Source organism: Argiope bruennichi, chromosome 5 (genome assembly GCF_947563725.1).
Source record: "Argiope bruennichi chromosome 5, qqArgBrue1.1, whole genome shotgun sequence".
NCBI classification, from domain to species: domain Eukaryota; kingdom Metazoa; phylum Arthropoda; class Arachnida; order Araneae; family Araneidae; genus Argiope; species Argiope bruennichi.
In genome coordinates, this window is record NC_079155.1 from 61,038,189 (window position 1) to 61,062,766 (window position 24,578).

The 24,578-nt window shown below is 28.6% G+C and overlaps 1 protein-coding gene across 1 annotated transcript in view; it reads right to left on the reverse strand.

Moving 5' to 3' along the window:
- Positions 1–2,942: 2,942 nt before the first annotated feature.
- Positions 2,943–24,578, reverse strand: part of LOC129968276 (uncharacterized) — a 41,986-nt gene continuing 20,350 nt past the window's right edge. The window contains exons 9-16 of the mRNA XM_056082132.1: positions 17,858–18,057; positions 14,407–14,534; positions 13,367–13,473; positions 12,974–13,275; positions 10,235–10,350; positions 7,868–8,123; positions 5,179–5,369; positions 2,943–3,211 (exon numbers count right to left, since the gene is read on the reverse strand). Of these exons, the coding sequence (XP_055938107.1) occupies positions 3,033–3,211; positions 5,179–5,369; positions 7,868–8,123; positions 10,235–10,350; positions 12,974–13,275; positions 13,367–13,473; positions 14,407–14,534; positions 17,858–18,057 (1,479 nt within the window). The 3' untranslated portion in view covers positions 2,943–3,032. The remainder of the gene's footprint in view (positions 3,212–5,178; positions 5,370–7,867; positions 8,124–10,234; positions 10,351–12,973; positions 13,276–13,366; positions 13,474–14,406; positions 14,535–17,857; positions 18,058–24,578) is intronic.

A 24,578-nucleotide genomic window follows, 5' to 3' on the forward strand; every position in this document is an offset into this window, starting at 1 on the left:
AAAAAAAATTAGTATTTATAATGCAATAAGAGTTTTTTTAGATAATTATTAATCAGCATATAACTCATTAACTAATGTATTTTCATGGTGTGTTAACATAATGCATAATGAATTGTTAGCATAACATTGAAAATTTGAATTCATATAGATAACTCATTAATTAATGCATTTTAGAGACACAAAACATTTTTTTTGTTTCGAATGTTTATACTAAATCTCAGAATGATATAAAAGAAATATTGTTTGCCTTTTCCCTCAAAATGAAATTTCTTATACTTTTGATAGTTTAATGTATATCGTAAAGTTAAATTTATAAAATGAATATTCAACACACTTCCAATAATATTTTAAGATAAAATGTTTCTTTCGAAAATAAGTTTATAATCGTTTATATAATGGTCATTTAGACTTTCTAATGTAGTTGTTTAAACTTTCCAAAAATTCAAAATTTTTGATGAAAATGATTTTAAAATCGCAGTGAATTGTTTTATTCTAAAAGGCTGAACTTCAAAATTATCACAAAAGAACATAAATAAAAAATTATAAATTATTTCTCTAATAAGTATTAATGAATTTTACTTCTGATAATGAATTCAAAAAGGTTTATGATGAATTTTTATTGAAGATTTTCTTCCAATGTTCCTAATTATAAGATCTAGAGAAGTATAAGATATATGAGCTTATACTTCTGTATATGAGCTGTATATGAAAATATTCTCTTAAAAATTATTATTCGTTAGGCACAAAAAGCAAAATAAGTAAATAAATAAAAATAAAAAAAAATCAGGCCATCTTTATACATCAATAACAAAAGATTTAGAAAATATTATGGATGTACACAATCAGAGAAATAATACGAAAAATCTTTAATTTTTTTTAATCCACTTTTTATAAAATCAAAGTATAATACTTAACAAATTTTCTTCGTTAAAAATGTAACGAAAATGAATGTGATGTTGTTTAAGCTAAGTTTTTTAAAAAAAACTATCACATGTACATTTATTATACAGAGAGTACTTTCAAGTGAAATTTTTGAATATATTATTTTAAACGTTTTTGAAAATTCAAAATAATAAATCAAATTGTAAAGCTTTGCTTTAGTTTAGAATTTGTCACAATTCAAGACTTTTAATCATTCTTAAATGTATTCTTATTCAGAAAAAGTGACCTGCTTGTGTGATCATTTTATTGCTAGAAATATTGATTTGCTTAACCGTTTTGCTGTTTTATTTCCACTGTAATCAAATACGATGAAACCTTCCGTCTCAGAAATTTACTGTCCTACAGATTCGACTAAAAGTCGATTGAATACGAAGAAAATGAGTTAATGTTTCTTTTAAAATATCATCTCTGTAACAGATAAAAATTATGCATATCATTATATATGCAGCATCTATTGTATACTGACAATACATAATTATAAGCAATAATAAATAGCAATAATTTATTATTAATTAGATTTTATCGCTTTTAGCTATAAATCGACAAGATATGACATACATGATCGTTATATAAGAATTATGTAACAATTTTTTTTGTCACATAATTTTTTTATATTTGTGCTCGTGTCTATTATTTATCTGCAAATGAAATAATAACTTTGTGGGGCTTTTTTTAAAGCTTATTTTGGTCTTTAATGTGAAATATTTTTAAAAACTTTACTAACGAGGTTTTTATTGTAACTGTAACTGTCCTTATGAAATATGGAAAAAATGTTTTAAATATATAAGAATAATGTAAATTAAAATCATTAAAAACTGCTAGAACAAAAGAAGTCAAAAATAAGAAATAGAACTAGGTGGGTGACTTCCTTTTTCTGCCCTCTTTTCCCATGCAATAAAGTGTGCTCCAAAATAATTATGCCTATGTCTTATGTATGTTTTCAGTTTAGTTCAGTAAGAATACTCCAGAAGTATTTACAGATAGTATGACTGAGATTTCTATAATTTTTATGATTTGTTTATCATTACATTGATTGTAGTATTGTAATATCGAATAGAAAGCTTGTTAATTTTCACAGGAATTTACATACATTTCCATCGGATATAAATGATAATATGCATGTTTAAAGACATCGTTGTGAATATAATATACTTTGCTAATAAATTTAGTAGCTTTTGATAGTAAAGAATTATAAGTTCTTTTAAACATTTTATTTGACAAATCACTCAGAAGCACTGAGTTTTTATTAGTTTTTATGGCAGTATCTAACTTCAAATATTGTACATGGATACCGTAATTATGTCTTCGTACACAGATATCTGCGTAAAATTTAACCCTTTCCACTCGTAAGGTGACTCTCACTCATCATTCAAGACGGTGCCTCATTTTGACGTTTTATTTATTTATTATTTTTTTTTTTTAAATTTTTATTGTTAAAAATGCTTAGAGATTTGTAAGAAGACGTATATTACTTTTTCGGGGAAATTCAGCTTAAAGCAAACATATATTTTTACTTTTCGGTTGGTTGGTTGGATGTGAATTGTAATGGGGCAAAAGCCAACCATGGCTAAATTGTCCCACTCGTATGGTTAAAATAGTGAAAATCGTGAGTAAAAAATTAGGTTAAAATTATTGTGCCAACTGATATTTTTATTTTTTTCGGAGCACTAAAGAAGATAAGTATTAGGGGGAATATCTATGCATCGATTTACTTTTCCGCGGGGAAAGGGTTAAAATAAATTAATTAACATAAATTCCTAAGAATTTAATTAATTAAAAATGTAAAGAAAATGTTAATATATTATACATATCCTACTAACTGAGTAAGTACACCCTCGCCCCACCCCCGAAAAAATTATTTCAATTTTTCCCCAATTGCTAGTTAAAGTGTTAAGATTAAAATATCTGCACTCTTTAAGACTTTTAATGACATTCTTTAATTTCAAGTGAATTAATTATTCTAACTCCATCTTAATAAAAATCATGAACAAATCAAAACATTCTTTTGTAAACATTTTCTATTTTCTGTATTTACAACTTCTAAAATTTATACAAAAATTGGCAGACAGTTTATACTACATTTAATAAGCTTAATGGCGTCGTTTAAAACAGAGTTCTTGCTTTTTGGGTTGAAGACTGATTCCGAGTTCCCCTTCTAAATCAATTTGCCTACCCGGTGGAGGTTGTACTTCAAATTTTTGTAAAATGGCTACTAAGTATAGGAAAACTTCAGTTTCCGCCAACGTTTTGCCTGGACATGCTCTTTTACCTGCAAAAAAGGAAAAGTCCAATTAAAAGGGTTAAAAACTATGCTCCCTGAATGAAGAAATAATTATTACTAATGTCAAATCCTTATTTTATATTAAAATCAGGAATGAATTCAGATCAAGTAATATGATTCAATTTTAATTTTCTATGTAAAATATTGGAATTTTTTCTTAAGATACAAATTATAGTACCCTGAATATATTCACACAAGATGCTCAAAATCATATTCTGTTATATTTTTTTTTAATATTACTCTGTTTTAATTTTTTTTTTTTTTTTTGGAAAATACGTAAATAAATGAATCGCATTTAAGGATGCTTTTTTTTAATCACTCGTTGAAATTATTGAGTCAATAGTCTTAGACATAATTTGAAGAAAGGGGGGGGGGGGGATTAAGGGCCAGTTTTTCCATATGATGCGTGGCGCCCTCTAGAGGCTAAGATGTAACTTTTTGCATCCTTTGCAAGTGATGAATTCCTTCAAGAGCTATTTAATGGCTTTTACTCGAAACTATTTTTTTTTTTTTTTTTTTTTTTTTTGGAAATTTTACCATTCATATTTTCACTTGTTTATATATTCTAGAATTTAAGTTTGCTATTCAACTATTTTATACAAATTTGCTTTTTATGACTTTTAAAGCAAGTCTTAGATCAAAATCAGAGCAAATTCGGTTTATGCCATTGAAAATACTCATAGTGAAGAATTTAGTTAATCAGACTTTCTTCCATTTATATACTTTTACAGAACTAAGAAATATCATTCGCATTGTTCCAGAATATTCCTAGCGCAATCTACAATCTCTAATCTTCTGGAAAATCTAAATCCACGCCGCAACTACACAAATCATCAAAGAATCTTTTTATTCGTACCAAGAAAATGATAATAGATTAAATGGATTTTAAATTTAACGATAATAAAAGCTAAATTACATAATCATATTTTAATATTATTAAATCTAAAAAAATTAAGCTAGTAATTTTATTAAAATGCAATTCTTATAGGCACACCTTCTTCAGAATAATATATTAAATTTCTATTATTAACATTAAATTATTGATTATTCTAAAATGTTATGAAAGATCCACATTTATTTTTAGTAACCTAAAAAAAGAGATACATGACGAAATTATAATGTTAGCCAAACATTTCAAAACAACGTGTGTTCTGTAACACTGTAGTGTAAAGCTTATAAGCCAGTTAATAACCTACGCTACACGGGCGCCACAACAGCTGTACAAAGATTGAAGGTTCATCACTAATGTGGTTTCGAGGTCACCAATGTAGCGGGTTGGTATGAGCGAGAACAGAACCTGGGATTTTGTAGTTCGGAGTCCAATAACATGACCATAATACAAAAGCAATAGCTCGTATAGTGTAGCTGTTAATTGGCCTATAAGCTTTCACTACAACACCTTAAAATATCGTACCATTCAATCCAGGGATATCCAGAAACTCTTGTAATATTTTGTAATATATGTACTAATTTTTTCATCTTCGCTTCTCTCCTTCATATCATCACTCGGTTTTTTCTTAAGGATATTTCTTCTGGATTTTATTACGTATTTAGAATACGCTATCTTGTAACATGAAGAGCATACTTACAATCATGCGATTACTGTTGCTTTTTAATAGTTTTTACACCAAAAGATTATTGTTTGCTAATTCATGATTCAGTCTCTTCCAGTTAGGACTCAACATGATTTAAATTTCCTTAAGTTCTGAAATTTAACTTTCATCGATCCCTATTTTCAAAAGATGTTGTATGATATTCCCACAATGCTGTTCAATGTTCCGAATGCCAGTCAATGTCGGAAAGGTATCTTAACAATATTGTTCGGCATTTTGTGCTAATAGGAATGATAAAATATGACCTTCAAGCTGTGAAGGTCAAATTTTATTATTTATGAATTGTTTTCTGCTTTTTTTTAAATATTAATTAGCACAATTACTTATCAAAACTGTACTTACCAACTGAAAAAGGAATGGCGTATTCAGGCTTCACGACTTTACTTCCATCCTCGCTCAAAAATCGTTTGGGCTTGTAAACGTGAACATCATTCCCCCAAAGTTTCGGTTCATGATCCACTGTCCATATAACAGATAAGACGCGTGTATGTTTTGGAATAAAATAACCTTTTAGTTCAGTGTCTTCAAGAGTGCTGTAAAAAAAAAAAAAAAAAAAAATGTTTCCGTTACCATTGCAGGGATATTTCGAGCAAATTTTGTACAAATATGAAAAATTTCACCGTATAATCAAGTTGCTGCGTCAAGATCTCATAAAATGTCAAACAGAAAATCGGTGTTTGGATTACGTAAAAATTGATGAATTAATCATCTTATTATGACTCGTTTCAAGAGGGTGGTGGTGGTGGTGGAAAGAAGATGCAAAATGTTGAAATCGAAGCACCATAAAATATGTTTTACTGATATCATGTAAAATGATTGCGTGGACGTCGTGATTACCAGATATGATTCCTTGAACTTTTTCTGCTCGGACAATTAGAAGAATTGGTATATCAATGCCAAATGTACCTTCTCTTTTGATGACACAATGATAATAGATTGTGCGTAGAATTCGTTCGAAATTGAAGAGCGTTGAGGTCATTTTGAGGACGTTCTTAAGTACCACTGTTTTGTTTGTAATAAAACTTATTTTCTATACTTTGGAAGCTAAATCAAACTGTCTAATCTTAATTTTCTAACAAAATCATATTGCTTTGAAAAGATATAATTTTGCCTTTCTTTCTTTTTCTCGCACTAAATATCATGCCATCCGAAGATTACACGTTCTTGCAAGAATGCTTGCTTTGCAATAAGAACAATCAAAATAAAAAATGAATGCATAAGAAAATAAATAATAAATTTAAATGTATAAAAACCTTTCATTATTTTAAAGTTTTGAAAAAAACAATTAATAAAAATTCATGTAAAAATACAGGATGTCAAAAAAGTGAAACAAAACTGTATTTCCTTAAAGCTTAAAAATGTGTAGATATATTCTTTTGATTATGAAATTTCACTTAATAATGTAAATAATTATATGAAAACACTTTGTCTTATATGGAAATTGATAATATAAAGCTAAAAACCTTAAATTCTTATAGAGAACTCCATAGTGTAAAATTGTCAATTAATAATATAATTTAGAATTGTCAATTAATAATATTATTTTTCATTTTTAGGCACATAAACTTTGTGCTTCTATCAATAAAATACTCAAATAAATTTTTATTTTTAAATTTTAGGGATCTTATCACAAATAAAGATGGAGAAATTTTTTTAGAAATGCTAATTTATTCAATACAGAAAAGTGCCATATACAAATACTTGTTTAGTAATGCAATATCAACTTATCATTATTTGAAAGAAATTTGCTAATCACTCACTGTTGTTCATTTTGGTTAATCGTTTGTTACAACTTCAATTATATAAAAATGGTAAGAGAAATAGAATATTTCAGGTATATCTCATAGAAATAGTGTAATACTGAACAGAAAATATAATTCTTTGCTCGCAATTGTGTTCGTGATAGTGATACGAAAGAGAAATACAGAAGCCCTTTCTCGAATTCCTAGTATCTTTCTGGAAGTGTAATTACAGGTGACTTATTCTAACTTTGACTATTTTTAACATGATTTGTATCGACACATTCAAATAAATAAAAAAAATCACTACTGCGATTATTTTCTTTTCTTAATTTGAAACTGTCTAAATGCATGTAAACTAATGTTTAATAGATTGAAGAAAAATACTTAAATAAAAAGAAGGAGCAAAAATATCTATTGGCTGCATTGCGTATCAGTGATCAATTTTAGTAAATTTCAGAAGTTGTGAGTGTTTTAGTTTTTTTAAATGTATTTGAGTATAATTATTTATTTATTTAAATGTAGGGGTGCAGTATATTTATTTTGCAGCAAATGCTGAATTATATGATATCAACAAGGTTATTATCTATTGTTGCTCCAATATGTAATGTTTCATTATTATTTCCTAAGCACTGAAGAGAATTTGAAAATATTGATTTAGATATCAAAGAATCAGCTTTTGATTTTCAATATGCCGAGAGGAACTTTTATTTTAAATTTAAAAATTCACACAGAAACAACAAAAAAAAAAAACACTGGCAAAAAGTTTTTATATATGGAAAAGAATATAGTACTCTATATAAGATAATGTGTTTGAATTAAAAAAAAATTATCGATTTCATTGTGCAATTTCTGATTTTCAAAAGGAATGTAAAATCGATAAAACTGACAAAATTCACTTTTTTGCATTTAATCGAGATTTTGAGAACACCAAAGTTACTCATGAGATTTATTATGCATGGAGAAGCAGTCATCAAAGAAATAAAGGAATATTTTAAAAAAAATTTGAAATATTACTATAAATTTGAAAAACTTTAATGAATCATTATTCAAGTCAATATAGTATAAAGATTATTATCATGAGAGTGTTTATAGGCTTCATACATCGTGACATCCATAATTTAATAAATCATCTTGAATGTCAAAATCATTCAAAATGCTTTACAGTGCAAAGAGTTTCACTTAGAGCTACCAAATTTGGCAGGTAGTAACTTCTTGGGTAGTTGATGATCTATAAGAACAGTTATTATTTTATAGTACGTCAATTCACCTAGAGTAAATTTTGTACTTACTATCGCATTATGTTCAAAGGAACTATTGTTTTCCATCTCATGAGTTCAAGTATTGCTGCCTCAGTGAAAGGCATCTTGAGGTGGTCATTCCTGGCTGGGAAACGGTCATGTCCAATGACTTCGTCGATTTCTTCGTGAATTTTCTTCTGAACCTCCGGATAAGCAGCACATACGAGCAACATCCAATCCACGGTAACTCTCACGGTTTCACTTCCAGCACCAAAAAATGCACGAGATAAATCTGCCAACACTTCCTCTGAAAATGCAAGTTAAATTAAGTGCAAATATGGTGGAAATGGATCTTAAAATTAATGTGTAAAATGTACTAAATAACATTATAGTGACTATAAGTTTGCTATGGTCTTAAATGAATTAAATGTTTTTTTAATTTTATCCGAGGCCTCAAATTTTTATTGGCATTATTTTCATGGAAATTTAATTTTGTGCTTTCATTTTATTCAGAAGAGGCATTTACTCTAACTTATTCAAATTTAAACTAACCGGTGGCCATGGTTATTTTGGGACGATTTCTCTCCTAATGTAATCATGTGATTGTTTTTTAAATTGAAACCTTAAGAAGGTTTTTTTTTGTCATTTTTTGCAGATATTAAAAATGCAGAATTTTGGGGTGTTTTGAATGATTGGCACAATTTTCTCCTGCGACTGAAAACAAATTTCAATAACTTAAGACTTCAGGAGGAATAATTTATCAAGAATCGGACTTTTAATACACTTTTAGAAGAACACCAATGAACAGAATTCTATTTAAACTGGCATCTAGCAACTGAAAAAAATTATTATATATTTTTTATCATCTTTGAATTATTTTACATTTTTATTATTATTGCTTTGTATTCTGCATCTTTTATATGTTTTGTGCGTATATCATTTTATATTTTTGTTTAAATTTGCTTTTTTTAATTAAAAAAAATACACCACCATCCATCCAAACAGAAAGAATCTTTTGGCTCTAAAAACTAAGAAGTAGATGCTTTAATGTTACGCAAAAGTTGGCATTCTTTGGCTTGGCTTGAAACTGGATTCTAATCTTATTTTTTTTCTTCAATTAAAAGCATAATCGTTTGAATTTCAGAACATTATTCTGAAAATTGTTTTCAATTTCTGTAGCAGGTCGGTGAAATTTAGTTTGTTTTCTTGTAGACCAATTGACTTAGAAGTCGATTGCATGAAGGTAAGAATTCATATTGAATTGAAAGAAGTTCTGCAAATTTTTTTCAAATAATTTAAAATTAATTACAAAAAGACATTTCTGTAAATGAGAGATATTGGGAAACAGCTATCTTAAAGATGATCGGATATTACATGTATTATTTTCAGACTGTCATAATATTTACTTAAATTATTTATATCGATATCGAATTAAAATCGTTTAACAAATATTTCTATTTAGAAAATTCGGGTGCAGCCCTCATTAACTGTATTGCTAACAGGCCTTGAAGGACTTAATTCAATCCTTTTTTTAATCTTGTTTTTAGTGTTTTAATTTGTCTATATTTTTTCTGCGATAAAATTTTGTTTTCAGTGAAAATCTGCATTGTTGACATATAGAAGTATTGGACTACTAATTTTTTAGGTAAATTGCTTCATAAGCAAAGTGATAATTTTTTTAATCATGCACGATTTACCCATTTTATATATAATCAATGAATATAAATAAAATTCACAAAACTTTTAAAACCTTAATTCCATATAAGATTCGTATACATATTAATAAATATAAAATACTGATATTTTTCATATGACACCAGCTATCATCATGCTAAACCATCTATGCATATTGCCACCAAATATTGCGGCAATATAGCAACTCAGAATAAATAGTAACAAATGATTCTCATCAGACCTTGACCTTGGCCAATTAACCTTAGCTCCCAGCCAGGTAAAAGGTTCACTTTTCTTTAGTTAGATGAGATTGGTTTTTTTTCAAGATTGTGGTATCTATGAGATTTCCCCTTCTCTGCAGTTTTAACTAAACGAGCACGGAACCAGTCCACTCTACGCTAAAATATTTGTGATAGTTATCAGATTGGCGGCAAATATTATTAGCGCCAGACCTTGATATATTAGTCAATGTCTTGCTTACAGAAAGTACCAATTTACAAAATCAGCCGAAAGGTACAGCCACAGGTAACATTTAGTTCTTATGATATGTTTTTAATGTTGTTCTCTTTATTTACAAAGGAATCTAATGAGAAGATTTCTTTGTAAATAAATTAATATCGAATAATACGAATTAAAGGTTTAAATATTTAAATAGGTATTTTAAAAAAGTATAAGTGTAAATTACACATACACACTATGAATGTAAATTACAGTGAAAGAGAAATTAGGAAAATTAAAAGTTACTGCTGAAAGCTGTGTTTGGATCATCTTTCCTTTTCTGAATTTCTAATAGATAGCCATCCACGAAATCACGAATGTTGTTAGGATCCAACGTTGCTTCATGTGCCTCGATTTCTTTCCTGCAATGTAGAACAAAGTGGCATATCAAACACAAATTTTGCTGCATCAATCTTTGAATCAATCCTTTATATAAAATTTTCAGATAAGCAAATAGAAAATTAAAAAAAAAAATAAAGTAAAAAAAATATTTTTATTTTGGTGAGTCCTTTCAGTTGATAATTTTGTCATATGCATCATGATAAATGTAAACATTATATGAATTCAATTATACTGTTTTTTTTTGTTTTTTGTTTTTTTATATTTCTCATCGGTATTTTTCTGTTCTTAGAACGTCATTGGACGGATTAAAGTTACAATTATGTAAGTCACATTTTCTTTGTTTTCCAGAAATTAAATATCTCAAAAGAAGTTATTAAAGTATTAATCAGGAAAGAAACGCTGTTATTATCTAGGGGATCTCTAGAATTTGTGCATTGGTTACAATTTTAAAGTCATTTTTTTTTTTGCTTTTATTAAGGAATTTATATCATTGTAATTTTAACTTCTCCAATTTTTTCAAAATAACCGTATTTATAACCGTGTGGCAACTATTCAGCATATCTGAATTGCTGTAGCATAGCAACAGAGCAGTAATTGATATTACAAGTCTTTTTGTTTTTAATCTTTTTCGATTAATACTGAGATTTAAAAATTCATATAATCAATCAATAACTTTATTTCATATTTAATGAAAACTTTTTTTATTAAATCATTAACATTTTTAAATAATTAATTTTGATTAAAATTTAATAAAGAATTTTATTTTACTAAAAATTTAGATTTACAAAACCCTTTTAAAAAATCATGCAGTATAGAATTATTTATTAAATCTTGATTTATTTTATCTGTATTTAAAGAAAAATGATTTTCAGTTGAGTAAACTTCCTAAAAATTATAAGGGGGAGTCGAACTTTGAAAAATTAGCGAAACAATGCTTTAGACTTGATTCATTTATTTTTATATTATTTATAAAATGTATATTTATTTATACAGAAACGAAAACGTGCATACAAAAAGATTATTTAATTTATTTCACCCAAACACGCGTGAGTGTGAATTTAGCATTAGAAAGAACAAATAAAAATATTTCGAAAAATTTATTAAAGTTAGCGAAAAAAAAATGTTTTAAGGAAATGAAACTGATTATCTTTAAAAGGCTGTTGTCCCGTTCATAACGATATTATGATGAGTTATGAATAACTAACATCAGCAACTTATTTAATTTTTAATTAAAATGTTGAAATCTCCTTTCTTGATGAGCAAGAAGTAATCATGCGCCATATTTAGTATCCCTAGGTTTAATTGCTCGTAAAGAATTTTAAATGGTATGTTCCATTATCTATATAGGATGATGCAATTTATAATGAATTTTCTAGTCTATAAATGTTAACATTCCAAATGAAAATAAAAATGGCTTTCGTTTATGTAAAGCTAAATAACTGTATTTCTTTGACACCTTCATGAGCAGTGTCTCATATACACGACACGCTCTTTCTACTCTTATCGGTCTAGCACCTCAGCGAACCGCTTAAATTCTCTGTACAGGCCCATGGTCGTTTATTGGCGACTTGAAAATGGGATGATCTATGTGAATTTTTAAATGCTACAAAATAGAGCAAAGGTGCAATGTTTTTTTTCAACAATCGAATCATATAGTGTTTAACCTTCATACAAAGGTAGTTGTTTCTGTTCTGCACTTCTGGATTTAATAAATTTCTTGATATAAAGAAACGAATCATTTTAAAATTGCACTTAAGATTTAAAAGGACTCCGACATTCCTGTTGATTGCTTTAGTTTTTTCGTTATGAGAATATTTCTCATTTCAAAGCACCTTTACCTCCCCCCCCCTCAACAATGCGCACTTTTAGGGGATCTGAGAGTAAAATATTTCTAGATGTGTTTCCTAAAAGTCTTAGTATATGTATTGGTATTACTTCATTTTGTTAGCCCGTAGATAGAACTTCATTTTGTTAGCCATAGATAAGAGATCATTTTGCTTTCTGAGATAAATAAAATGATACTAGTTTAGTAATAATAGCAATTCATAGGTTCATTTTATTTAGTCACAGAAGAATATAATTATAATATGGTATTAGATACTTCATTTAAACTTGCAGATGGTTGGTCTTCTGAAATAAAACACAATCAAAGACGAAATTTTCAATGAGAATTGATGAGACTGTGAATTTTTAAATTGTAGTTTCTTTATCTGCAGATTATAATTGCTTAACATTTTTTCTGTATAAATTACGTATGAATAGTATTTGTAACTCTGTTTTCATGTATATAATATTTATTTTCGTGGTCATGGTTAAAATTTGTATCTCATTTCTTTTAATGTTTTATTCTTTATAGTAAAACATACGAATAAGTAGTAGCATATTAAATACGTAATTTGCAAAATTGAAATCACTATATTAAAATTCTGATTCTATAACAATTTTTTGTAAAATTAAGTTAAGCTTTGGAAGTAGTCCGAGTGGAGAGCGAAGCTCAGTTTCGGAATGCTCGGTGACATGACCACGCTTCGTTATCGCGCGCTGGTCCTGAAAGGGTTGATCAGCTCTTCAGCCTGATTCTGAGCGAAGAACACCAGATTTTTATTCATGATACATAGATAGGTATGACACTTAATAAATTACCTGCAGTACTCTTTCACCTCATTCAGGACTCTAACCAATCTTCCTTTGTTACCGATGTTAAATGTGCTCATAAAATTTCTCAGCCAAGGGAAGAAAAGCTGCCAAGAAGAAGATCCAGCGAGTCTGCCAACTTCTCGTACAAGGTGGTCCAGCTTCAGTCTCTCGGGATCGTTGTATTTAAGACGCTTTCCGAAGACTAGTGATGTTATGTTGTTGGATGTACTTGGAGCGAGGAGGAAGGCATGTTTTACAGGTTTCCCTTCCTGATCGGAAATTCTTTCCAATAATTCCAAAATTTCTTCCTGGACAAAAAATAAAAATATATGTTTAAAATGGAAGTCTGGAAGATGGTTTATCAATATATGGGCAAAAAAGTTCAAACATATAAATTACTTTTATGTGTTCCTCCATTCTTGATTTTCCAAAACCCAAATCTCGAAGCATATGCAAAGAGAACCTTCTCTGTTCCTTCCAGGGCATACCATTAAATGCTCCAGTTTCTACAAAAGAAATTCAAATAAAAGTGTAGAATGCATAGTATCAAGTTTATTTGCTTTGATAAATGGAATTGTTATAATTTACAGTACTTTCCCACCAATAGTTGTAGCCAAGCTCAAACATTTTAGTCATTGTCACCAAGTGCCATATTGTCGTCTAATGTTGGCGGAAACGTAATATAAATAGTAGCCACATATTATTATCAGTCCTTAATAACTGCAATTTGATGTGGCTTTTTCATCCAAAAACTATTATGTATTCAATATATATGACACGTTTATGGTTTTGAATTCAATCGGACAATCGGAAAAAGATTAAATTGCATTTTCGATTCGTTCGACTATACGAAGAAGCTAAACATGAAACGGCATAGAAGCAACGTAGAGGAAATAGAATGTTGCCACTGCCTTTTTATAAATATTATTTCGGAAAATTAATCAGATGAGCATACGGTGAGAAATCACATAAGTTCGATAACAAATAACGATGCTTCTTTTTTTACAAGAAAACACCAACCATTAATAGTAGGACACAGATGAAACATATACAAAGACCAACAGCAAATCATTATTAAACAATCACAAACGAACACACTGCGATCAACACTCTAAAGAGAGAATTCACATATTGACTTCACTCGCTTTTTTGCCTCTCGCTTTATACAGTTTCTTCAACAGTGCAAAGAAACGTCTAGAAAAATCCCTAGATCTTGAGTCCTAATAAAGATATCACCATATTTCCTGTACTATTAAGAACATTTATTTTTATTGAACGGGTGTTTTTGACTTGATATACTTTCATCATCCATTTGAAATTTTCTTTCTTACTATGAGACTAACTGCGCAGAGAAGCGGTATTATAGATTCACAACAATATTTCTTTTTTTTTTTCAATTTTAAAGTTTTTAAGCAATAGAATATTTAAAATGTACTTACCTATGGTCTCACGACTAAGTTCGAAAGGTAAATCTGGAGGTCGACCCATGAAAGCATCCTTCGCAAAGGCCTCTTTCATTGTTTCGAAATCAGTTATTATCAAGACATCAACACTTCCAAGTCTTAACCTGCCAATTTAGAAAAGACCAGGAATTAATATTGAACGCAGAAAAAGAAGTCATATTTAGAAAGCATACAAAATACCTTTGAAAACTCAATTTCTTTCTTTAACGGCTAAATCAATATAAAAAGTAAAGGCGTGTTTAACTTGACTTAGAATTTTGCAAACGTTTTTTCGCTCTCGTCCTAGATTTCTAAATTATTGAAATTTTTAACACCTATGCAGGTTTGATATATCGACAGTACACGATTAAGACAAGGATAGAATTCATTCCCAATTTTTATTGAATGAATAATTTTGTGTCTTTTTTTGTTTTTCTATTTATGATACGTATGATATAATAAGTAATTATTTTTTTAAATTGTGTACTAAATACTTCATTAAAACTCTTTTGTTATTTTATATTCACAGCTATTTTAGCAAATAAAATACTTCAAAACAAAAATAATAAAATTCTTTATTTATCATTTCGAATAAATTATGACCAATCATTTTTTTTCAAAAAATCTCTCCATTTGTCAATCAATAACACTAAAACATTATCAACTTCCTGTATTTACGATGTTCACCCAAAAACCCTCTGTAAGATATCTATCTTTACGTGTTCATTGTTTTATAAACCTATTGTTTATCAGAGAAATCTGACGCGTAATTCAAGATCAGAAAGAGTTGCAATCAATTAAACACAAATGATTCCTTGTACCGTGATGATAATTTTGCTCGTCTATGCATATTGATACAAATGATGTAGCAATTCTTCAAAAAAAATTATCAGCAGTTATCCATAATCAATAATACTTGGATATTAGTTTTCTCCCTCTCTCTCTCTCTCTCTCTTTTTTTTTTTTTTTTTTTTTTTGTACATAAAGGGTGGATTGAAAAAACGAGTAATCAACGAAAATTTGAACTTGAGATTTTCATGCATCAGTACGTTTTAGATCACTCTGTTCAAATAAACCTCTTTGAATTTATGTCTATCTGTCATTCTGTTTTGTGAGTGCTTACTATATCATAGCACTGCTGACATTTAGATATATGCTCTTTCCAATGAAATAATGGATTCCTCTTAAATTTTAATATTAGGCTTGCCCACTGAATGCCAGCCTGTTTGTCTGCCTATGTGTATGTGAATGAGATAATTCAAAACACAGCTAGCTAGAAGGGTGAAAGCTGGCAGGCAGTTTTATACTAAATTTGTGGATACGTCTCAAATTTTGCACCTAATTAGTCAAAAACCAGGCTTATTCTCACAATAAGCACTCGATTTTTTCGCATTGCTAAAAGACTAAGCAAATAAATAAATAAAATTTTCATATTTAGAAATCCTACTAATGCCTCTTTTTCCTACTCATGTCTGAATAAATTATCTTATACAGTGTTAATGACTAATTTATTTGTCATAATATTTCCACTCACATAAATGCACATTTTACTGCTGTTACGGGATTGATGATAAATTGTTATGGCTATTTACCAGTGGTCTTCTCCTCTATCTAATTAAGTTTTGGTGAATAGCATATAAACCAGTTAACAACTACGCTACACGAGCGTACGCTTTTGTATCCTGGTTATGTTACTGGACTGCAAACCACAAGGTTCCAGGTTCTATCCTAGCGCACTCACATACCGCTAAATTGGTGACCTGGACAATGATCCTTCAACCTTCGTACAGCTGTTGTGGCGCCATCTACCCGCAGTCAAACTCACTTGACGCAGCAAAACCAAAGTCATCAGATTCACTTGACGCGACAACCACACACACTCGCTACTCAACTGGGTACAGGCCCATTAGACAACAGCTAATAATACTTCACCACTCAACAGTCACATAGTTCGACTCACTGGAGGGAGAGTCTGTGGTGCCGGTTAACAGCTCTGCTACCTGAGCAATTGTTTTGGTATCATGGTTTAGTTACTGGACTGCGAACCACCAGGTCCCAGGTTCTATTCTAGCGCTCTCACATACCGCTAAAAAGTAATTAATATATTCCAATTCATTTGGAAAAGAAATATTCGTGATTATAATATAAAGACAACATTTTAAAAAGTTTGAAGATAAGATGAAATAACATAATAATCAAGCGTGAATTATTGTATAGACAGTATTTTTTAATTTTAAAATACAAGAAAAGTGCTTTTTTTATCACATTATATATCTAAATAAAAGAATACTGACAAATATTTCAGTACAAAAACTTAATTTTGATGATTTTCACTAATAGATAGTTGGATAGTTTTAAAGAATATTGGAAATGCTTGGGTAATAGAAATTCCACGTGTTTTAAATGTTAACACACACGAAATAACCATGTGCGATACAGACAGTAAAAAAAAAAAAAAAAAAGAATATTTTCAGCTTTTTTAGAGGAATAATCTTTAATGCATTAAAATGGTTTTAAATTCTTGTGATGTGGTGCTTAGAATCTATAAATTATGTTAAAGCCAGATATGGAGTTAAGCAATTTATGGTTTCGGGCACTATATATTATGAGGCTTTTCTTTTAATAACTGACATAATTTATTTCCATATTTTGACAAATTTTTATATCAAAATATATTAATTATTATTTTATATCAAATAAAAAATAATATTTTTTAAATTATTATTTTTATATCAAATACATTGTTTTATATTTATCAATATATCAACACTCACTTTTACATAATTTTTTATTTTATTAAATTTGCTATAATACATAGGTTTTTTTAATTATATATTTTTTAATATATATGTCATGAAAAAATATCTTATAAATTTCTTGAGAAGTTAACCACAATTATTAATTAACAATTTCCTTTTTTATAAATAAAGTTCTTAATTATCATTATAGATTATAAGGAACTAATAATATTTAAACAAACACACACATTAAAAATCATAATTTTACAAAGCATATCAAGAGGAATGTAATATAAACATTTAAATGAATAATTAATATTTTAATGCATTATAAATAATTTTGTAGTTTATTTAATAACTTTATATAAACATGCGTTATCGAATGTTTTTTTTAATTCATAGAATTTATATTCTTTCGAGTCTTTTTAATAAAACAACAAGCTAATAACACTTTTTAATCAATATGCCTCTGATCATCATCATGTAAGTTCGCAATTGCTTTGTCAGCATAGTCGGAGGATTCCTCCATTAATTAAAGGAAGAAAAAACACAGAAAAAAGTTAAATTTAAAATTCGATTTCTAGTTCAAACCATAGTGGCATATTAATACATTACTCATCATTCGTCTGTTTTGCTTTTGTCAGATTGCATTTGAGAACTATCATTGGTGTGAAGAGAAAAAATTCTATTTGAGAAAAGCGACAACAAACCTGTATACCGGACCAAACTTTTTGGATAGTTCTGTCAGTTTTATGAAAGGTTTACTACTCATGATTGGTAGACTTCCTACAATAGGCAAGCTGTTGGTCCAAGGTCCAGGCAAACCTTTCATTGTAGTTTTGGTGAAAGACAGCCATATCGAAACCAAAACGATGAGAACTGCCACGATTATCAAAGTAGTTCCTTCCATTTTTCAGGCGTCAATAAAATATTTCATTTCCTTTTAACACTTAAACTGTTACTGCAAGCATCATCAGACAATTTTATTCGAGTTTTATCACATCTAAAATGAAAAAAGGGTTCGTTTGTTTGTCTTTATCTTTGATTCTGTTACATAAGTGTCCTTCACTGATTTTATATAAGGAAAAAAAAAAATCAGTGCCATCGTGACTTGGCAAATGATAACAAAAAGGAAATGAAATGATTTTGAACTGTTAGCTTTCCGTGTTTATAAAATTTACAATTCGAACAATTGAATATTCCTTGTCATTAAATTAAAAAAAAATGATATATAATTTTTTTATTGTATTTATATTTGAAATATCTGGATTGATCATCTCTAAAGAAAATGATCCGTTTAAAGGGAATTTTCATTACTCGAATTATTTGTTAATCATTTATTTACGAAGAATATTTTTTCCTCGTAAATCGATTATGAACATTTGAAAAGTTAGTTCATATAATTCAGACACGAAAATCGAGTGAACATTTCGATAAATTCTTAAAATAACAAATGTATGAATTCCTATTTGAAAAATCATATTGCTTAATACCAAATTTATTTGTTTTGGCAACAAAAATATTTAAATCTGACTATGTATCTGTGAAGTGTACAATTTTGACATCTTGGCCTTCTAAGGCTTGGCGATATTATCAGTTTTTTTGTGTTTTTTTTTTTTAATTTCGGGAAAACTGTAAAAAAAATCAAGAAGTAGAAGCAGCTATGCCATGCAGATGGCAGAAGAAGATTGAATTCTCTATTGGCAGAATCGCGGCCCAGAAATCATTCATAGATATATAACGGCTGCCATTTTTGATTTTGTTTGAAATCTTGATTTTCGTTTTTATCTGCTCGACTGGCGATTTGGTGTTGCTTTTGGCTGTCCTTTGTTTATCTGCTTTCTTCAGTTCATCTCTTTTGCAGCGATGTTACCAATGAGAAGTAGACAGTACTCCATAAACATTACATTTAACGCTGCTTTTTTTTTCTCGAAGTTCTTGCAATATTTTTTTGATGTCAAGAGCGTAGTAGGGAACGATTTTGAATGAAGGTCCGATAGTTGAACAGATGCAATAGAAGGGATGTAATTCTGTTACACACATAGGATATAGGCAATTGTTATTATTAGCGCTTCAGATTTATCTAATTGATATTACTCTCCATTCTAAGAAAGTAAAAATAATGTATGTTTTTACACTTCTGAGTGTGTGCCATAACAGTGTGATATAATTTCTAAATGTGGAAACAATACTAAACAAAATAGCGCTTTGTGATGAATTTGCGCCAGCTGTTTATCGGTTAGTTATGTATATACTATGCTTGACGTTTTGTAAACAAAAGTCGTTTTTACTTAATTTGTATTGGCAAATGATAATTAAAAAATTGCTCATATTATAAGGACTTATTCTTTGCTTTTATGCTTTCCTGTTTTTTTGTAGATCCATTTGGATTTCTAAATATTCAATCCTTTTTTTTTAAGCAAAAAAAAAAAAAAAAAGAAGAAAGAAAGAAAGAAAAGAAAAGAAAAAAAAGAAATGTGATATTATTTCACAGAAGAATTGAAAATCAATCCTTTAGCCAAATGTATTCTACCAAAAATTAAATAAAGAAAAGTTATAAGAAGGACAAAGCTCCAAATTTTACTTTTGATGGTTTTATTAAGCCCCTTAAGATCTTTTAATTTTCAGCAAATGAAATGTTTGATTACTTTTTAGCTGAAAGTAGAGAAGATTTGTATTCTTAGAGATTTATCCAATTTATCTAAATACCATTAATAAGCGTTTTTATGTTAAATTAGTTTGCTTTTTTCATTTTGGAAATGTATATCTGACCAAACTACAGTCATTTAAAACTCCCAATAATGAAAGGTGATCTGTAGACTAATATCACACTTTCAGGAACACGTCCGCACACAAGACTTGCTTAATTATTATTAGAGGTTAATATAAATAAGAGATTAATTCCTTTTATATTTATCTAGGTTATTCTATCACTAGTAGAAGTTTTAATATAATATTATAAATATATAAATTATACTTATAATATTATAAATTCTTAAATATTTTTATTCTCATATTCTTCTTGTTCTTAACAATTTTTGGTCCTGATTAATTCTTACATTCATTTTGTGGCATTAGATCTTCAAACGTTATACTTTCCAGAGCAAATATCGAAGATTCTATTTTCTATGAAGCTAAAAAGTAAACTGTACGTAAAACTGTTTACACTCTATATCGAAATTCTTCTTCGAAAAAGACTTGCCTTAAAATTTCATAAATTCTGTCAAGAATTGCAGAACTGTATACACTGCAAAGACTTAGTTGCAGCAGTAGAAATATGTCTTCAAAATATTTGCAAACCATTCATATTAAATAATAAAAAGCAACCGAATTTTTTACTAAAATATAAGGTTGTGGATGCAGTACTTCATGAAACATGTTTATAAGAGTGGTAAAAAAGAATGGAAAGGAATTAATGATGAGTTGTTGAATGAAATATTTGGGTAAATGAACATCTCAATTGGGGAGATATTTTTAACATTATCTGCTAAAGAAATTTGAGAAATAATATCTGCAATCATTTTTTTGTGAATATTAAGTTATAATTCCAGTACCGTAATATTTTATTATAATTTTGAGTAAATTCTCAGTAGAATTAAACGTTTGATAAAACAATTGAATAATAAAAATTTAATAACATGGCGATGTTCTTAAAACCATGGATGTAGAATACTAAATGGATTGTATGCATCACTTTTTCTATAAACTTTCGACGAGTGCTGGTTCGTTTTCTGAATGATCAAACTAATTTCTAGTCAACAATATTTAATTAACAATTCCATACTTTTCATTACAGAACGCTCACCATAGAACTCCAACCACGAAACGAGACAAGAACAAGAATAATAAAGAACAAAATCAGAATTTTTATAGAAGAACGAATGCCACAATTGGCGAACTATCATTTGACGTGGCGATAACAACAATATTTTTGTTTGATATTTAATAACAGGAAATATATAAACTTTATTTTCATAACGTTTTCAATAAATAATAAAAATCTAGATGTTTATTAATTGTATTTTTTATGTTACAGCGTTTTGTTGACATTTCTGAATTAGATTCACATAGAACACAATGCTAATAAAAAAAGTAAAATAATGATTCTTGAAAAGATTTCCAGTAATTATAATGAAATTTCAAGAATAAATCATCATAGCCTTTGATTTGTATAGATGACGTAACTTGAAAAACTTTCTGCAACTTCGTTCTGTTGTAACAATTTATAAAATCACTCGCAATGTCCTTCGTTTAAAATATACACCATCACATTGTCTTTCACTATAACGAAAATGTTTCTTTATCTGTATTCAAATATTTTAATAGAATCTTTACTTACCAATTTTATCAGCAACAGCCCAAGAATTTTGAATCAAGAAATTATAGTGTTCTTAAGAATAAATTTAATTCATTTAAATCTGCATTTTCCAAAGAAGAGAAAAAATTTCGATTATGACGAAATATTTATTACACATATTCGAGTGAAAACGATTTTTATTTTTTAAAACTTAAATATTATAATATCTTTTCTTTTATCATTGATTATTTTTTAGTTTATCGATCTCTTGTGATCATATCTTCGAAATATAATAGAAAAGGCAACCAAAAATTACTTTTAAAATATATATAACTGTAGTATTCATGCCCCTGCCATTTTATTCAGACATCTGTATTTTCGTCTTATAAATTAAAAATGACAATGAACAAAAATAGCATTGTCATTAGAATGCTTCAATGCAGTTATAGTTATAACAGAATCCATAATCCTATTTCATGAATGGGAGAAAATCGGGCAATATCATTGGTTCATACCGCCGCGTATTCTGTAAAAAGATGATGACGTCATTATATGCAAACTTCGGAACAGTTTCGTTTTGCATTGTTCGTATTGCTGTATACCGTGATTTCCGAACAAATTTTATCTTTGTGTTTTGTTGTGTGACTTCTCTCTCTTTATTTTACCTTTTATTGGATTTAATTTTACTGAACTAAATGGATTTATCTGATTATATTCGTATGAATATCACAGCCGAGAATTTCCTTCGAATTTGGAAAATAAAATTATGGAAAACAACTACATAATTTCCATTAAATGCAACTTAAAATCCATTGGTGATATCACGAAATGGGTGAAAGAACTTGGAAATTCAACAAGTACCAAGTGGAACAGTAGAAAATCATATCCTTCAGGATAAATATTTATTTGCTGGTAAGTCGAGTTTCGAAATTAATTTCAGTTTCTTCTGTGTAATTAAGGAATAAATTTTAGTAGCGTTAAATCTTAATAAAGAGTTTTCCTAGATACATTTTACGTTTCCTGGTGAACTCTTATAAAGTGTTGGCATTATTACAGGTAAAAATTTGTATGGCATCGTAGCTCATTCAATAAGATGCCATTTACCAAGAATAGGAAAGGAATTTCAGAAATGCTGAATGTCTTGGCTTTGTTATGGCGAAGATAAAACTAAATACTACATGCATAAGAACTTGAGATGATTTTTCAAGAGAGACAATTTTAATTTACATTTAAAACTTAACAGTTTTCTAAAATTGTTTATTTTTGCAATTAATTCCGTTTAATGAGTTATGTACATTTAATTATTTTAAATTATTTTATTTGAATTATAAAAATTGTTGGAGATTTTATGCTTATTATCTTTTCAAATGCAGTTCTATCTTATTATAACATATTTATTTCCTGAATTCGACGATGTAATTACCATAAACGGTGAATGTTAGCAAAATCGAAATCATAATAAAGTAAAAGAATGTTATAAAAAAGAAATATATATATATATATAATTCTGATTTTGACGCTTTCATTTTTTTTCATTCGCGTCTGTTCTTCTACAAACGATAATACTCTGAATCATTGAAAATGAAAACGTACTGAAAAAGAACGCGAAACAATAAAATTAAAAAGTATTCAACAGACGATGCAATTAGAATTTTTTACTTAATAAAAAGAATTTTCATGACTTTTTCTTAAGTTCAGATGTTGCCAAATCAGCGAATCTGAAAAACTTCACTCCATGGATCAGCTGATGGATCAGCTAAGGAAATCTTGGCTCTTTGCCAAATCAGATATTAAATCGCACATCCGTCTGCGGAACGGAGAAGGATATCTTTGCATTCATCGAACAATAAACTAAAAATCAATGAATGAAAATATTTTGATGGGTTTTTTTTTTGTTTTAAAGAGAAATGTTTGATTAATCTCCACAAAAAACATTTAAATAGCTGATGGAATTAAAATGTCAGATGCAAAAATTTTAATTTCAATTATTATTTTTCTCAAAAATTGATTAACCAAAAGAATTTCTCAACATTCGGCAAATTACGTCAGAGAAGTAGAAGAAATTTCTTTTTAGAATGGTAATTGCTCGATCTTTTCACTTGTGCAGAGATTTTTTTCTTCAGTCATTTAAAATTATCCCATGGGTAAATATGAAGAAAAATCATTCAGTTCAATACAAAATATTAAATAATATCTTTATCTAATTTTTATTGTTCTGGTTTCGAGATATATTATGTCGCTATTGCGACTAATCAAATTTTTAGCATTTTAAGTGTGTTATAAAGAATTGCAAACACACACGCACACACACACGCGCGCGCGTGCACGCACACACGCACTTTCTTTATAAGTATAAATAATGTTTTTGGATTAGCACTGAAAGAAAGAATCGGTGACATTGCTGCATAAATTCTCATATTTTAACAGGAATTCAAATTTCCCGCACAGTAATTCTTACTCTTGGGTGCAATTGCAAATTATATAGATACACATTTCTTTAAGTGTATTCACGAACTCCATTAAAGTGAAGTGACAAGTGTTTTAATTTTTCATATAAGAACTTAAATCCTTTTAAGAATACTATGAATAGGATAACAAGTAAAATGAGTAAGATTTCCTCTTTAATTAGAATCTTGCATTGATTCAAATTATAATCTTCACTTAGGCGTTTTTAAAAAATAAAACTTAGTATTAGTTTTTAGGAAAGTTGACGAAGATGTAATTGGTTTAGAAAATGGAGCTGCCATATTTAATAGAATTAAATTGTAATAAGCCACAGTCTTAAAACAATAGAAATTGCACATGCCATCTAACATTTGATTATATATACACACGGGGCTTAATTTAATTCAGCCTGCCTTAACCTTAACCTTATCAATAGTTACTATTTCCTTACCAGTGTAAGGTACGCGGCTCAAAATTAACGAGGTCCGTCCCAAAATAGACCTTGTGTTGCTTTAAAATGGGGCGTTAATACAACTAAAACTTAAAAAAAAAAAAAAAAAAAAAAAAAAAAAAAAAACAGTGTGAGGTAAAAATGGGATGGAGGAGAAAAAGAACCCTCATCAGCACGAGGTGGCGGAGGGACAACTAAGCCCCCAGGATAGTAAAAGCCCAAGCAGCGGTCCCAACCA